A 15,357-nucleotide genomic window follows, 5' to 3' on the forward strand; every position below is an offset into this window, starting at 1 on the left:
TGGCTCCTTCATGGCAAATGCTTGAAGCACTGTTTATTCCAATGTGTGATAACAAGCACCAGAAAACAACATGCAGCATTCTCCTCCCGCCCACGCCCTGTGATCCCGAGACAGGAGACCTGTGGCCACGGTGGCGGCGGGAACTCATGTTCAGGAAAGGTCCTGGGTGGGCAGTCTGGTGGGGTCAGAGTTCACTAGGGCAAAGGGCCTGCCTGTTAGCCTCCTGCAGCAGCTGGAGAAACCAGACACCTTCTTCTACCTCTGGCCCCACTGGGCAAAGCAGTGCTGCCAGCCCTGGTTGGAGGGGACATGAATCCCATGAGGACAGCCCTGTCCTTGGGCACTCGGCCTAGCCCTGCCTTTCCTCTTAGGGAGGGAGAGAGAGGCCATAACCTAAATCAAGGACTTCTGGCTGATAAGAAGCCGGGCTTTTGAGAGGAAAAGCCTGCTCTGCTCCAGGGGAAGTGCTGAGCCAGGGGTCCTTGGCAGGAGTGCGTGCCCACCCTTTCCCCACGGAAGGGCCATTTGCTAACTTCGGCCCCCAAAGGAGAACACTTTATCCATCACATTGTAAATAAATTATAAATACGTACACAGAATCCAAACAACGTTCCAGTAGAAGCTGCTCACAGACCCCCACAGGGGCCAGCTCGGAGAAAACGAGGGTCACCCCTTTGTTCTCTGTGTCTCTGGAGGCAAAACTGTCCCTCCTTGTCCTTGAGTAACCATGGGGACAGCTCAGGACAGAGAGAGGTTCAGACTTAGAAACACTCTCATCCTTGTAACCTCTCTTCTTTCCTCAAATCCCTTTCCCCAAACAAAACAGAATGGCCTAAGTCTTATTCCCAAGGGCTCTGCAGTATTTGAGGGTATAAATCTACCCCCACAAGTGGGGGGGGGACTCTGCCCCAGAGAAGAAATGATTGGCCCAAAGGCAAAGGCCCTGACTCCTGGGCACCCCAGTAATGCGCATACTCCTGTGAATGGCGTTCAGGGAGGTGAGGAGGTTGGAGGGGTTGACTCAGTCCTGAGCAGAGACTGGCACAGGCACGTTCGCCTTGGGGATGATAATGGGCTAATTGGCACTGGGATTGGAAAATGGCTGGATTCATCCTTCTTCATCCTTCTCTGGGCAACCTTATGGCCAGGGCAGACTGGGTAGGAGCCGGGTGGGGGACAGATGGCCCTGACCCTGTCGGCACTGTGTCTTAGGCTGGGGGTTCAGAGAGGGACTGAAGGCGGTATCAGGAAGAGGAGACAGACACACCAAAGACAAATCTGGAACTGGGTCCCGAAATGAAGAAGCACCAACAGCATCGGCCTGCCCTGGACGGGGTGGGGAGATAGGGCCTGAGAGGGATGAGGCAGGAGGGCAAAGGGAGAGGGCACGTCCATTTGTAAGGTGAGAAGGGGAAGTATGAAAGAGGGACCAAGAAGGAGAGGGGCGGGGCAGAGAATGCAGAAGAAATGGGCCCATCCATCCATGTCCTGGGGTCCGGGGCAACTTAGCCTCATGAACGGTCCTTTGGGCCTTTCCAAAGTCCTTGTCTGGCCCCACAGGAATGAAAGGAAGGCCTGGCCAGACTTGGAAAAGGATCTTGCATGCCTCAGACCCAAGGGGGAGGGAGACGAGCAGAGAGGTTGAGGAGAGGGCGGAGATGGATGGAGGGGCTCTTAGACCCCTCAGGTTGTGTCCCAAGTGTGAGACCAAGCCCAAGAGGGAGGTCAGGGAGGAAGGTAAGGAGTTGAGGGCCAATGTGAGCTTAGAGAGTTGGTGGAAAGAGCCCCAGCTTGGAGGGGCGGGAGGACTGCGGGAATAGAAGAAACTGACTCCCCAGCAAGTTTCCTGGCTTTAGTTTCTTGAATTTCAACGCAGTTGCAATGTATCTGCTCCCCGCTGAGTCTAAGGCGCCGGGACCGCTGAAGGCTGTTTGCCAGGCGGGGGGCCTCCCCGGCTCACACATGGCGGGCTCAGTGGGCAGCAGAGGCCAGAGGAGAGTGGGGAGCACGCTGAACTAGAGCGCTGTGGTGAGCAGCGCCGGCACGAGGCCTAGATGGCAGCCATCGAAGAGGGGTCTCTAAAGCACTGGTGGGCCCTCCACGCAAGGGACCAGGAAGAAGGCTGCGGCCAATGTCCCCTCCCCCCACTTTTATTGAAGCTGGACAGGTTGATAGAGGTGGCTGCTAGGAACCAGTCTCAGGACTCTGGTCTCCTGCCTCCAACCCTCACCTGTAGCAGAGGCTGTGAGGGTCCCTACGACCTAGGTGAGGTGCCTGGGTCCAAGCAGTAGACAAGAAGCTCCTGCCATGGGGGGTTCTGGCGGCGGAGGGACAGGAAGCCACCGGGAGGGCTGCCCAGGTTCCCGACAGCTGCTGCCTGCCCATCCATGGATGACTTCTCAGAGCCCAGAGTGGCAGGGGAGGGGAGTTGGAGGAGCAAGAAGAGGGAGGTCCTGGGAGCCGAGGTGGTTGAAGAGGTGCATCCTGTTCGGGAGTAGCCAGGTGGGGGCTGCTTACTGCTTCTCCACGGCTCCCTGCTCCGCTGTGCTCTCGGGGCTGGGGCCTTGGCCCTGGTCCTGGCCCTGCCCGTGCCACGGGGTCTCCTTGAACACGAACCAACAGTTCCCGGCCCACAGGAAGAAGTTGATAAAGCCAAAGAGCTGCAAAGACATCGGAGGAATTTATGAGAAGAGTGAGGGAGCATTGTGGGAACCCGGAGGGGAGGACCTGTGGAGGGGCAGATGGGGAGAGGTACAGAGGGCCACAAAAACGAACAGAAAACTAGATACTGAGATAGAGTTCAAGGCCATCACCCACTAAGGGGTTCTCTGGTGACAGTGTCTAACTCTGTGCACAGATGCCCCCAGCTGTGGCTGGGTCGCTAGGAGACTCTGGCCCCTGGAGTGGAGCGGCACACACGTGGGACCCAGTTCCCAGAGCCTTCTGCGGGTGGGTGTGGCCAGAGCTGTCCAAGGTGCTCCTTTCCTAGGGCCGAGGCCTGGCAGGGACCCAGCCAGGGCTATATTCCAATACTTATTCACAATATTTAAAAGCCTACCAGCAGGAAGCATTTAGGGGGAAGTGTACTGACGCCTGCAATTAACTTTGAAATGCATTAAAAATAAGACGGGTTGATAGATGGAGAGAGGCGGACAGATAGGTGATAAAGCGAGTCTCGTAAAATGTTCATGGTACAGGCTAGGATGAGTACGTGGGTGTTCATTGTGAAACTCTGTCGGCTCTGCTGTATGCGGGAGAATTTTTACAATAAAGTGTCAGGGCGGGATGAAACCTCTCAGCGGGGTTCCAGCAAGGTCTAGAAGGCTCCCTGGTGTGCCAGACACTAACTGGGCCTCCGGGGGGTACAGGCCCTTTTCGGGGGAGGGCTGAGGTGGCTGGGATGACAGGGGACAATGGAAAAGCTCGAGGCCTCAGCTATTTCCCAGCTGATATGAAAATATGTCAACGTTATAAAAACTGGGATGGCCCAAAATATGCGTGCCAGCTGGACCCACCACTGCCCAGAGCCCTTCTCCAGCCTGGAGGTCTGAGTCCTCACTCTGGGTCTGGTCTCTCTCTCTCTCTCTCTCTCTCTCTCCAGGAGGAATGGGGCATGCGAGCCTGGAGGTGGGGGGAGGGAGGGGAAATGGGAAGGCAGCAGCAGGAGGAAGGGACAGGAAGCTTAGTGCTCTCCGGGTCTCCCCATCCCCGATGTCTGTCTTCCCAGGGTCAGCGAGAAGCCAGCAGCCAGCATTAGGCGCAGGGGCCGCTGACTCCAGGGGTAGGGGACACCAGCTGTGGGGACACCCTCTGTTCTCAGAACTTGCTGCTAGGACAGCCCTGGGCAGTGGGATAGTCCTGCCTCCCCCAGACCCCCCGGTGGCCGCAGGTCTCACCACGGAGAGATTGACCAGCCCCATGGAGGGTGTGGCCCCGGCACTGCACACGGCCTCCTCTCCGTGGCACACGGACATGGCTACGGTCAGGCTCGAGGGCCGCGTGGCCCCCTTGACGTCGGTCAGGCCCTTGCCCCAGGCAGCTGCAGCCACCAGCCAGAAGAAGGTGAAGGAGACGGTCACACAGAAGTCCTGGAGGAGCAGCGGCACAGGAAATGCAGTCAGACCCTGGGACCCCCCACTTTTGTCCTCTTGCTCTAACGCACTGGGATCCCGGGGTCCCGGGACAGCTCCCCTTCCATCTGCCCAGAGCCTCAGGGAGCCCGGATGGTCTCCGAAACTCTTTCACTGTCACCAACCGAAGGCATCCCGCCACCGGGACACCCTGCCTGTGCCCTCAAACGGAGCTCAGGTAACAGGGTGTCGAGGCATATCTGCTGGTCAGTGTCACCCGAAACCCACATGCCTTCAACTCCCCTCTCTCACTTCCCCGCGTTTCCTTACAATTTTTTAAACATTTTTCCCTTCTTAAACTTATTTTCCAGTCACAGTTGGCATACAACATTGTATTAGCTTCAGGAGTACAATGAATGACTGGACAGCCTAGCTTTTCCATCCATCAACCTCTGCTCAGCGGCAGCTGGCGGCAGAGGGGGCACCCCTCCCCCCGCATGCCTGGGCTGGGGAGACGGTGAAGGGAGAATATGAATACTAGCTAACACTAAGCCAGGCTAACTATATACCAAGACGTTGTTTTGGAAGTTCTCATCTTTTAAAAAAATATATAAATTTTTATTGATTGAAGGGAACGGGAGAGAGAGAGAGAAAGATCAATGATGAGAGACAATCATTGATCGGCTGCCTCCCACACACCCCCTACCGGGGTCGGCGCCCCCCACCCGGGAATCATGCGCCCTGACCAGGAATGGAACTGTGACCTCCCGGTTCATAGGTCGGCACCCGTGCCGCTGGGCCAGAGCCCCCTTCCTGATGCTATGGTGCCTCCGGGAGGAGACCAAGCGATGATGGGAGGTTGGCGCAGGCAGAGCCCTGGGACTCGGGCCTCCACGGGTCTGTGGGGGGCACCTGAAGGGGCAAACAGCTGGCAGGTGCCGGGGTCCCAGGGCACGAGCTCGGGCCTCAGTCCCCACCCCAGCCCTCCTGGCCGGGCCTCTCACCGCCAGCGGGAAGCGCTTGTCCTCCGTGTAGAGGCGGTGGAAGCGCAGGTAGAACACGAGGGCGGCCATGGTGTAGAAGAAGGAGAAGATGCCCAGCGTCACGAAGAACTCGGCGGGGGCAGAGAAGTCCCCCAGGAGGTTCATGGTCTTGGAGGTGGACTCCTCGTCACAGAGCGGCATCTCATACTGGACCCGGTTCAACCTGCAGCGCGGGGGGGGGGGGGGGGGGGGGCTCCTGAGCGGGGCCATCCTGCCCCGGGGTCGTCTGTGCTCTCCCAGAGCCAGGAAGGGGGTGTGGAGGGAGGGATGCCACACCCCACACTCAGCCCCGCCGCCCAGATACGGTGACTCCGCTTCCAAGTGTCTCCAGGGCCCTTCAGGTCACGACCCCAGTATATATAGTCCATCTATTTCTGGGAGCCGAGCAGCCAGATCAGCTCGCTCTGCCCCAGGGAAGGCACAGGCCGTGGTGGCCACGTTGACACCCGACTCACCCACTCCCAGGCCTTCCTTGGGCCGCAGTGAGACAGACAAAGTGGAGAACACACATCCCAGTACATGCAAGAGGCCGTTCATCTAACGCGGCTGCTGCTCCTGGAAATGTCTGAAAAGGTGGCCCTGTCCCACTGTCCTCTGGACACCTGGGCTCCCCTGCCTCGAGGAAGGCTGTCCCTCCTCCCTCCTGGGGGCCGGGGCTCCTTGTAAGCACCCACACCTGCTTTTTGGGGTCTAAGTACTAACACGCTCCCTTCCCTTCAGGGCGGGGAGGAGGCTCTGAGGGGCACCGAGCCCCGCCCAGGCTCCTGTCACCTCCTCCAGGCTGCGTGGGTCCTTTCTGTGGCTGTCATTACCTGCCCTCGGTTATCCGTGGGCTGGGACAGGGTTACAACCCTGGCTGTCTGACTCCCCTCGTGTTTTTCTCTGGTCATTTGTCTGAAGTTCCTAAAGGGCAGGAAGGACCCGGTCTGGAGTGACACCCCACGATCTGGGAGAGGAAGAGGCCTCGCCGGTCAGGACCGGGGCTGTGCGGGGCCACCCTGGCGCCGCTCACCTGAAGGGATAGCCGAACAAGACGATGATGGAGCTCACGTCCTTGGCTTCGTTGTTGCAGCGAACCATGGCTCCTGTCTCCCCGCTGTAGGAGCCGCAGCACCCGAAGGCGAAAATAGCAAAGAGCTGGGGGAGAGGGAGCCCTTTGAGTCGGAGGCCTCCGCTGGCTGAGGTCTCGCCCTCCAAAACCACCCTCTGACCAAGCAGCGCAGGTATGGGGTGTGTGTGTGGGGGGGGGGGGCGTCCCTTTAATCCAGTCCCTCCTGGGGAGACCCGGGTCTTCCGCTGGTCTTCCAGCCTCCGGGGCTGTGTTCACCACACAGGGTGCTGGACCCAACAGCCAAATGCATAAGGCGCCTTCGAGTGGCGTCTGGGAGGGAAGCGAGAGGAAATGCATGGTTCCCCATCTCCCCATTGGATGTGACATCGGGGGACCGACCACCTTCTTTTTTTTTTTTTTAATATTTTTTATTGATTTTTTACAGAGAGGAAGGGAGAGAGATAGTCAGAAACATTGATGAGAGAGAAACATCGACCAGCTGCCTCCTGCACATCCCCCACCGGGGATGTGCCCGCAACCCAGGTACATGCCCTTGACCGGAATCGAACCTGGGACCTTTCAGTCTGCAGGCCGACGCTCTATCCACTGAGCCAAACCGGTTTCAGCCGACCACCTTCTTAAGGTGATGACGAGCACAGAGCGTTAGGCTTTCGGAAACTTCTGGCTCAAAGCTGGCCTTGAATTTCCTCCCCAAGGGAGAGGCGCCTGGAAATAGAGTCCCCTGCTCTAACTACGATGGGGCCCACTCGGAGTTCTTCCCATTCACCGAGTCCTTACCTTGTGGCTAACGTCCTGCCTCAGTGGAGGCAGAGCCGAAGCGGACAATCCCGCCTTGGCCTTCAGAGGGGCCAGGAGGGCAGGGCAGAGCTGCTGCCCCAGGTACGGCCAGCAGCAGAGCTAGCTGGGTGGTGCTGAGGGTCCTGGCTCCAGCCCAGAGAAAAGCAGCTTCCACTCGCCCTCCCAGCCTCCTGCCTCCCTGGTGGTGGTGTCTCCCGTTGTAACTGGTTGATGCTGCCATTGCTCAGGGTTAAGAACCGGACATGTTTCAGGCAATGTGAATTGTTTTCTTCTCACTTTACTGAACCTCTGAGCCTTAAGGGAAATGAAATGACGTCATCCCATGATTTCTTTTCTTTTTTTTTAAATTTCTTGATTTGAGAGAGAGAGAGAGAAACACCTATTTGTTGTGCCACTTACTTGTCCATTCATCGGTTGCTTCTTATATGGGCCCTGACCTGGAATTGAACTCACAACCTTGGCGTACAGGGATGACACTCTAACCAACTGAGCTACCCGGCCAGGGCCGTGGTTTTAGAGACTCTCCTTCTGGAGAAACAAACTTCGATTAGAAGAGGTGAGAAATTGGAACCTCATCCTCCCACGTCATCAGCTCAGCCCCATTTCCTTGGCATCTTTGTGACGTCATCATTCTAATTACACGGGGAGCGCATTCTGTTAATTGTCCGTTTTCTGTAAGTTTCTCTGTGACTCATGTCTTGGACATTAAGCACCTAGAAGACAGCTGATCTGCGTTGGAAATAGAGTTACGTGCGCGTGGTTTGGCTAATGCCCCGACGGCATGCGGCGAAGAGGCCTGGACCGGGGGTCTAGGACTCTGGCCCCGTCACAAATGAGCTGGGTGACCGCGCTTTGCTCTGAGTCTCACTGTCCTCACCTGTAAAGTGAGGGTTTGGAGGAGGTCATCTGGAGGCCTTTCCAACTCTGCAGTCCTCTCACTCGCTGAGGAAGGGCTGTCAGCCTGCCTGCTGTTGGCTGGCCTTGCCAGCAGCTGCGCCCGGCCCCAGGGCGGTGTCTCGTGCCAGGGCCCCGCCCTGCACCGCCTGGCCTGGCCCAGCCTCCCCATGATGGAGCCATTGATCCCCCTTTTAAATGTCATGATGGGCACCTCTCTCTTTCTAGGAGGTTTAGTTCAGACAAATAAGGCTTGTCTCCACTTAAAAACAACCAGCAGGGGAGGAGGCAGTACAACGTCTCTCTCCGATGCCTGAACGCCTCCTCCGCCGAATGAAACTTCCGAGGCTGCTACAGAGCCCGGCGCTCATCTTCCTGCCAGAGTCGCCCACGCCTCTGCGTCATCCCCTTCACATCCTCCCAGTTGCCGTGGTGTCCCAGCGGAACTCGTCTCGGAGGCATTCTCTAACCTTTGTCAGCTCTGTGGCTCTCTGATTCCTCTGAGCCATTTCTTTATTCCTCTTGGCTTCTGATGTCCAACTGGACACATTAGGGCGTCATGTTCTAGAAAGCGCAGCACAAATGGATATATTTTTATCCATTGGCTGTTCCATCAGCGAAGGGCCCCATATGGGTTCCCTGAGAATGGAGGTACAGTCTTCCTAACTTGGGGCAATGGAATGGGCAGTTATGAAACCGTCTCTTCACCAGCATTCTCTTGGCAGGCCCTCCTGGCATATTCAGAAAGGTGACGTTTATTGAGCATCTACTATGTACCAGGAATTGCTCTAGGCACTAATGCTTAGCAGTGAACAGACAGTAGCTGCTAGCCACGTATGCCTGTTTAAATGAAAATTAATTAAAATTAAATAAAATCTGAAACAGTTGCTCAGTCACACGAGCCACATTCCAAGTGCTCAGGAGCCACATGTGACCAGCAGGTGCCATACTGGACGGCACATTAGCCAACTCTTCCACTGTCACCGAAAGGTCTGCTATGTCGAGGTGACAACCTTGAGGTTCTAACAGTTCTGAACCCTGACTTATGATTCTTTGATGGACAAAATACACCCATAATAACTTTCATCTTAACTGTATTCTCTTCTATGCCGATTCTCTGACAGTCGGGAATCTAAACACCTTCTCTAACCCTTTATTAACCAGAATATATGATTAAGTCTGAACGTCGCAGTCAGCTGGTGCCAGGTGACAGACGCTTTGCTACAGAAGTGGAGGAAGGGAGAACTCTCAGGAGAATCGCACAGGTTCACAGAGCAGCTGAGCAAAAAGGATCTCGGGGATTATCGAGCGCCACGGTCTCATTTCATAGAGGTGGAAACTGAAGTCCCGGAAGATTAAGTGACTTGCCCAAGGTCACATTTAGCCGCTGCGAAAGCCAGGCTTAGAACTTGCATATCCCGATTCCCTGTCCAGTGCTCTTGCTACTGCGCTCATTCATTTATCGACAAGTAGTCGCGGAGCATCTGCTTTGTACCAGGTGCCGGGCACATAAAGATAACTAAGACTGCCTTCCCACAAGACTTTACACCAGAAAGGGGAGTGTCATGCTCAAACACACAGACAAAACCCCTGCGTCGCGGGGTGACTGAGGCTGAAGAAAGAGGTCTCTGCTACGTGCAGGGAGGATGGCATGGAGCAGAGAGACGCCCTCCTCCTCTCTGCACCTCCGTAGCTTTCTTCCCCAACTGTGCCAGGTGACCGAGCCACAGGGGTGGCAGGAAAGGACCGAAACCACCCCTGTCCCCAAGCACCAGGCTCTGAGTTGAGCCGACTGGTCATAAAGACCAGGAACCGAGGAGAGATGGCGTTCCCGAGGGGTGGGGGGTGGGTCTCTGGAGTTCTGGTGCCAACCATACATACTGGTACACTGCCCGCCCCCTCCCCTCCTCCTGCCGCTGCCTGTCCTTGGAGCGAGGGCGGAGGAAGCTTGCCAGTTTAAAGATGAAGCTCCTGGGCCAGTCCTGCGAACACGGACATGCCCGGTCAGTGTTAGTGCGCTAACAGGGACGACAAGCTCTCCCCCAAGTCCTACTTGCACCATCATCTCCTTGGAGTCACGGAGTCTGATGAGTTGCTTTCACATCCCCCACATTTACTGAAATCAGAGACCCCAGAGCCAAGTAAGGGACTTTGGCACCTCAAAGGTGAATTACAGACCCGGGGCACACCCAATTGACAATAATGTGACTTCTTACGGCAGCAGTGACTCAGTAATGCAGGAAATCCTTTTGTACCTTACCCTCAAAGTGAGGATTTGGCAGCGACATTTGAACAATCTCACCAAAGGACAAGTCTAGCTGACAGTCTGCTTAAGGGGGGAAGTTAGGGGACAAGGGAGGTTGGGAATAGGAGGGAAGGGAGCACCCCTTAGACCGCCAGGCTCACGGGATCTTCCTGAATGCTCGATGCGTTACAGATACCACCTCCTGCAGCCCTCCCGTCAGCCCACAGGAGACCTCGCCCGCCTTGACAGACAGGAAACCGAGGCCCGTAAGGTTTCATCACTTACCCTAGAAAGCAGAAGAGGCTGGATTTAAACCAAAGCCCATACAACCTCAAAGCCTGCTTTATTTTTGCCTTTTTCTTTAACAAAACAAAACAAAAAAACAAGTTCTCCAACAATTGGTCTATGCCCATATTATTTCACTAGTTTAGTATAGACTTAGTGAGGCCAGAATTGGAATTCAGGTGAGATTAGTTAATTTTTGAATTTTCAAGACACACTAAGCCAAGTTCCTCACTAATAATAATAAAAAAAATAGCATTACTTTCTTCTCAGCAGGACTACAGTAAAACCTTTGCTTTTGGTAATAATGACAACAAATGTTTTCAATTATCAAGGTTTGTGGCGTTTTTTTCTTTCCTTTTCTAGTCAGGAGCATTTGATCCCTCCAAGCAGGAAACGAGTGAAAAATCCCAAATGACATTTTCACTGTCATTTCTGGTGCTGGCTCCTACGTTAGCTCATCTGCAGAGGCTCAAGGCAATGAAACCCGTGCTCTGACGGCAGTAAGAGCGACTCAAGTCTCCTTAAGACGTTGCTGGCCCAATGAAGGCCGAGTTCAAAGTCCAGCCTTGGGCCCCTGTTGTTAGCATTATGGCAGAAAGGTGTATCCCCCTCTCTAAGAGATTGGGGGGCATCGAAGGGTCATCAAGGTGGGTCCGCTCTTAGGGATCAGTGTTGAACCTGGGAGGTGACGGGGCCATCCATCCCCCTAGGCATTGCTTTGTGCAGCCTTTATAGGAATGTTTCGGGCAAGGGGCGGGGAAAGGGTGGAGACAAGAAGAGAGGGTTGAAGAAGGGGGCTTTGCACAAACCCCCCTTGGAAGATGATTCCATGGTCTAATGACCTCATTGTCCCCCGCCCCCCCCCCCCCCCCGCCCCGTCCCTTGACAGTCTTTCTCAAATCTCCTTAGACCCATTTGTCTAGTTTAATGATAAAGTTGTCCTCTTACATTTCAGGCTGTGCTCTTCCGGGTCACTCAGAATGGCCCCTAGCTCTGGATGGCAGTCACTTAGAGCCCTACTATCATGCTTATATGGCCCCCTCCCGTACGCACGTAGGGGGGTCAGAACAGGAAGGGAGGAGGTGAAAGAGCCCAGTCAGCAGTCTGTCCAACTGCTCCTGCGGCAGCAAGGAGAGTGGAAAGTCCCCACCGGGGCCGAGAGTTTGCACTTGGAAGCTCCCCAGGCTGGCCCGGAGCCCCAGTCAGGGTCTCGGATATCCACAGATAACCCCAAATGCACTAGTGCCCCTGAATTCCAGATTTGATGATTCTTGTCCAAACGACACGTTAGGAATCGGTGACACGGTGCTAACTCCTGTCTCCAGTGAGTTAAAAGCCCTTTAGAACTCAATCCTCGTCCGTATTAACGGTAACTTACTCCCTCGCTGACTTCTGTGCTGAAAGCACATCAATACGTTATTCACACACCATTTGGTGTGTGGATAGTCCAACTAAAATCCCTCTGTGACAGTACACTAAATGCTCCCAACAAGTCTTCTTGATTCGAGCGAGTGACTGCACCTGTCCACATTCCTTACTTATACCCAGCAGGCCCTGGGCACCGGGAAGGACAGAGAGCACAACAGTGTCTCAAAGGACCAGTGAAGCAAGGAGATTGTATTTGCCCTGGGACATTATAGGGGAAACTGAGGCCCTGGGCAGGTGAATTCTTCAAGGTCACAGGTAAGTCTAATGAAGGGCAATATTCCAGCACGCCAACCCATCGAGAGCAGAAGGGGGCTTTAGGGTTGTTCTGATCAACATTGGACTAATGTTGGAAACCGAAGTCCAAAGAAGTGACTTGCCCAAGGTCACATGGCTGAAAAGGCAGGTCCGGATCTGGAAACCAGAGCCCCAGCTTCCCAGCATAATGGTCTATATTACTCTACAAGCCACATTTTAGCCACACCGAGGCTTTTATTCTATCTTTTTTTTATTTTATTTAATACTGGAGTCATAAACTTCATTCATTCATTCATTCACTCCCTCTCTCAGTTACAGGAACCCAGATTACTCTAGTGATCTCAACGGGGCACCTGCCAGCCGGGACCCTGTGCCCTGAGTGCACCTGCAGGCCCAGCCAGGTCCTGGTGGGTTTGGGTGCAGATGGTTTCCATTCTCTGCCTCCCTCCCTCCTCTGCCCTCCGTGGTGTTCCTCATCTCATCCCCCTTGCCCTCCTCCCCCGCCCGCCATGGAGGAGTGGTATGTGCAGGATCAGAGTTCTGGAAAGGTTACACTCGGGTCCTCTTGCCCCGGTGAAATGTGAGCGCCCCGGGCACAGGCTCCTTGCACATAGAAGGACCGAATCCCAGCCTCCGCCTGCCTCGCTTCTCACCCTCCTGCCGCCGAGTGCGGGAGAAGCCACCCCAGCCCGCCCCTCCCCCGCCCACCTGTCGCTGCCCCCACCCTCCGCAGGCTGCTGGCCGCCGGACCTCCCTGCAGCCCCACTCCGGCCACATTGCTTCGGGTCAGCGTCACAGCCCAGGCGCCCGAAATAGCCCGCGGCTTGGGCAGCCACTCACCCACTGGAGAACTTTGATGAAGCCCAGCGGCTCCTCCAGCCGCCGCCAGTGCAGCCCCGCGAACAGCTGGTCCACCTGCGAAGACAGGGAGGTCCAGGGCTCAGGGCAGGGGGGACCCCGGGAAAGCGCTGGTCCCCCTTCTCCTACCCACGCCCAGGAGAGGGGGCGGAATAAGGGTCCCCACACACCGGTGGAGGGGGGCGGTGAGCGCCCCGGGGGCACGCGGAGTACCTGCTGGCGCGGCGACTTGTCCGCCGGGCGACTCGCCGCGGTCTCGGTCGAGGACATGCTGGCGCCGCGGGGCCCGGGCGCTGCGCGGGGGCTCGGCTCCCTCGCCCGGAGGCTGCGGGGTCCGGGGTCGGGCGGGGGGCTGCGGACCAGCGGGGGACGCGAGCGGTGGCGGAGCGCGAGCAGCCCGCTGTGGCCCGGGATCCAGGCTGGCGGGCTGGGTCGCTGGCGCTCGCGGAGGTCGCGGCCGCTGCGCTGCCCCTCCGGCCGCAGAAAGCCCCCGAGGCCGATTCAAACTTCTGTCAAACTCGCCAGCGAACTTGGCCGCCCAGTCACGTGGCGCGCTAGGGAACCCTCCTCCCGCCCCCTGCGCCCCTTTTGCAGCCCGCAGGGCTCCTTAAAGGGACCTGTGGCTTCTACAGGCAGTTTGGCCGAAAGGGGCTCGAGGTCTTTACCAGAAGCTCAGCGCCAGACGCGAGGGAGACACCGCGGCCCCTCCGACCCACCACCCAAGTCGGAAACTAGTTGGGCGCCCTGGGGCGCACGGGTTCCTAGCTCATCTTTCTCTGTTTCCCTGGATTTGGAGCCATTTTTTTCTTCTTCTTCTACATCACCATACCCAGAACCTAAAGGATTTTCATAAGGCATTATCAAAGCTGCAATCTAAACCTAAGGTTCTGAGCCTTACGCTTAACAAATCGCTCGCCTCCAAAATCTTGGAGAGCCAGTGCAGACGAAAAGGGCAAAAGGATACAATTGCTCATTTTTCATCGTCTAGTTAGACGTTGCTTTAATTTTTTAAAACAACAAAATGCACTTGTATGCCATGATTTAAAAGTTATTAATCTTTTAGAAGTATAAACTCAATCTCCTTTAAAATAGCCAGCACGATTTACGTGAGAGTGAAAATCAAGTCTGAGGACTAGGGGGCCCAGAGAATGTCATTGGTGCTGAAAAGTTGGCATTGTTGCATTATGACCGACCTTAAGTCGGTCCCGAACTTTCAGAAAGTGTTCGGCGGAAGCCCAGGAATTTTACACACGCCGGTTACCAGATTGTAAATGTAAGTAGTGAAAGGTTAAGTGGTCTGTCCACTTGGGGGGGCTGCTGAGTGAGCCCGTGGGTGGTGCCAGCCCCCATGACCCACCTCCTCACAGTCATTCTTGAGGTTCCCTCTGGTACCACAGAATGACTGCTTTTTGAACATTTAGCTGCTCATCAATTCAGCCCCCGATGAGGCTTAAGGCTGGGGTAGGAGGGAGTGGCTGGAATTAGGTCTCCTGGACTTGAAGAAAACTTCGTCGGATTGCCAGACACATCTAGGCTACATAAGGAACAACTGAGTCCTCCAGTTTTATTTTTATTTTTAATTTTTATTGGAGAGAGAGAGAGAGAGAGAGAGAGAGAGAGAGAGAGAGAGAGAGAAGCATCAGTGATGAGAATCATTGATTGGCTGATTGGCTGCCTCCTGCGGGCTCCCCACAGGGGATTGAGCTTGCAACCCTGGCATGTGCCCTTGAGCAGGAATCAAACCATGATCTCCTGGTTCATAGGTCGACACTCAACCACCAGCCAGGCCCAACCCAGTTTTTAATAAATTGTTCCACAGTTTTAGGTTCCTTTTCCGTGGAATAGGGATAATCATTTCTGTCCTACTTACTTGTATAGGGTCATCATGAGGATTAAGTGGTGATGTGCGTAAATGCCCACACTACACAAATATGAAATGGTACTTACTCCCAGTGTCTACGACAATATGCAGATAGAATATAACACAAGGAGAAAAGAATCAGAATAGACAGCAAAAATCCACACACCCACTAATGAGCCTTGTTAACTTTGCCTTGTCTCAAATCCATTCTTCCTAAATGAAACACAAATTGCATATAAAATTAAAGCCCTTCATATCATTCTTTCCTTCTCTCCTTCCTCCCCAGAAGTAACCACTGTCCTCTCTTGAATTTTTTATTAGCCACATGCATATTTTGATACTTTTACTATATGTAAAATAATTAAAAGTATTTTACTATAGTTACTATATGTAACTATATCTAGAAACAACACATAGAAATTCACCATTTTCTTAATTGTTTTGAACTTTGCCTAAATTTTATGCTTTAGGTAACCCTCTTTAATGTGCAAGAATCAAGGCTAGTTAAACCTCCCAATATCCTTACTAAAAATCTTTGCTTATTTAAA

General features: G+C 54.7%; 1 protein-coding gene across 1 annotated transcript; it reads right to left on the bottom strand.

The window, feature by feature from the left end:
- Nucleotides 1-1,838: 1,838 nt before the first annotated feature.
- Nucleotides 1,839-13,456, bottom strand: SYPL2 (synaptophysin like 2). The gene is made up of 6 exons (XM_036344583.1): nt 13,162-13,456; nt 12,931-13,005; nt 6,126-6,250; nt 5,075-5,276; nt 3,897-4,088; nt 1,839-2,660 (listed from the first exon to the last, which is right to left on the bottom strand). Exons 1-6 carry the CDS (start codon nt 13,216-13,218, stop codon nt 2,514-2,516), a joined length of 798 nt encoding a protein of 265 aa, XP_036200476.1. The 5' UTR covers nt 13,219-13,456; the 3' UTR covers nt 1,839-2,513.
- Nucleotides 13,457-15,357: the final 1,901 nt, after the last annotated feature.

This window comes from Myotis myotis, unplaced genomic scaffold (assembly GCF_014108235.1).
Source record: "Myotis myotis isolate mMyoMyo1 unplaced genomic scaffold, mMyoMyo1.p scaffold_m19_p_18, whole genome shotgun sequence".
Classification (NCBI taxonomy): domain Eukaryota; kingdom Metazoa; phylum Chordata; class Mammalia; order Chiroptera; family Vespertilionidae; genus Myotis; species Myotis myotis.

Bases quoted from the DNA above. Each gene is read 5' to 3' on its own strand.
- SYPL2 (XM_036344583.1), bottom strand. From the start codon at position 13,218: ATGTCCTCGACCGAGACCGCGGCGAGTCGCCCGGCGGACAAGTCGCCG. The intron at 13,006-13,161 runs GTACTCCGCGTG...CTGTCTTCGCAG, and splicing joins ACAAGTCGCCGCGCCAGCAG to GTGGACCAGCTGTTCGCGGG. The intron at 5,277-6,125 runs GTGAGCGGCGCC...CCCGCGCTGCAG, and splicing joins TTGTTCGGCTATCCCTTCAG to GTTGAACCGGGTCCAGTATG.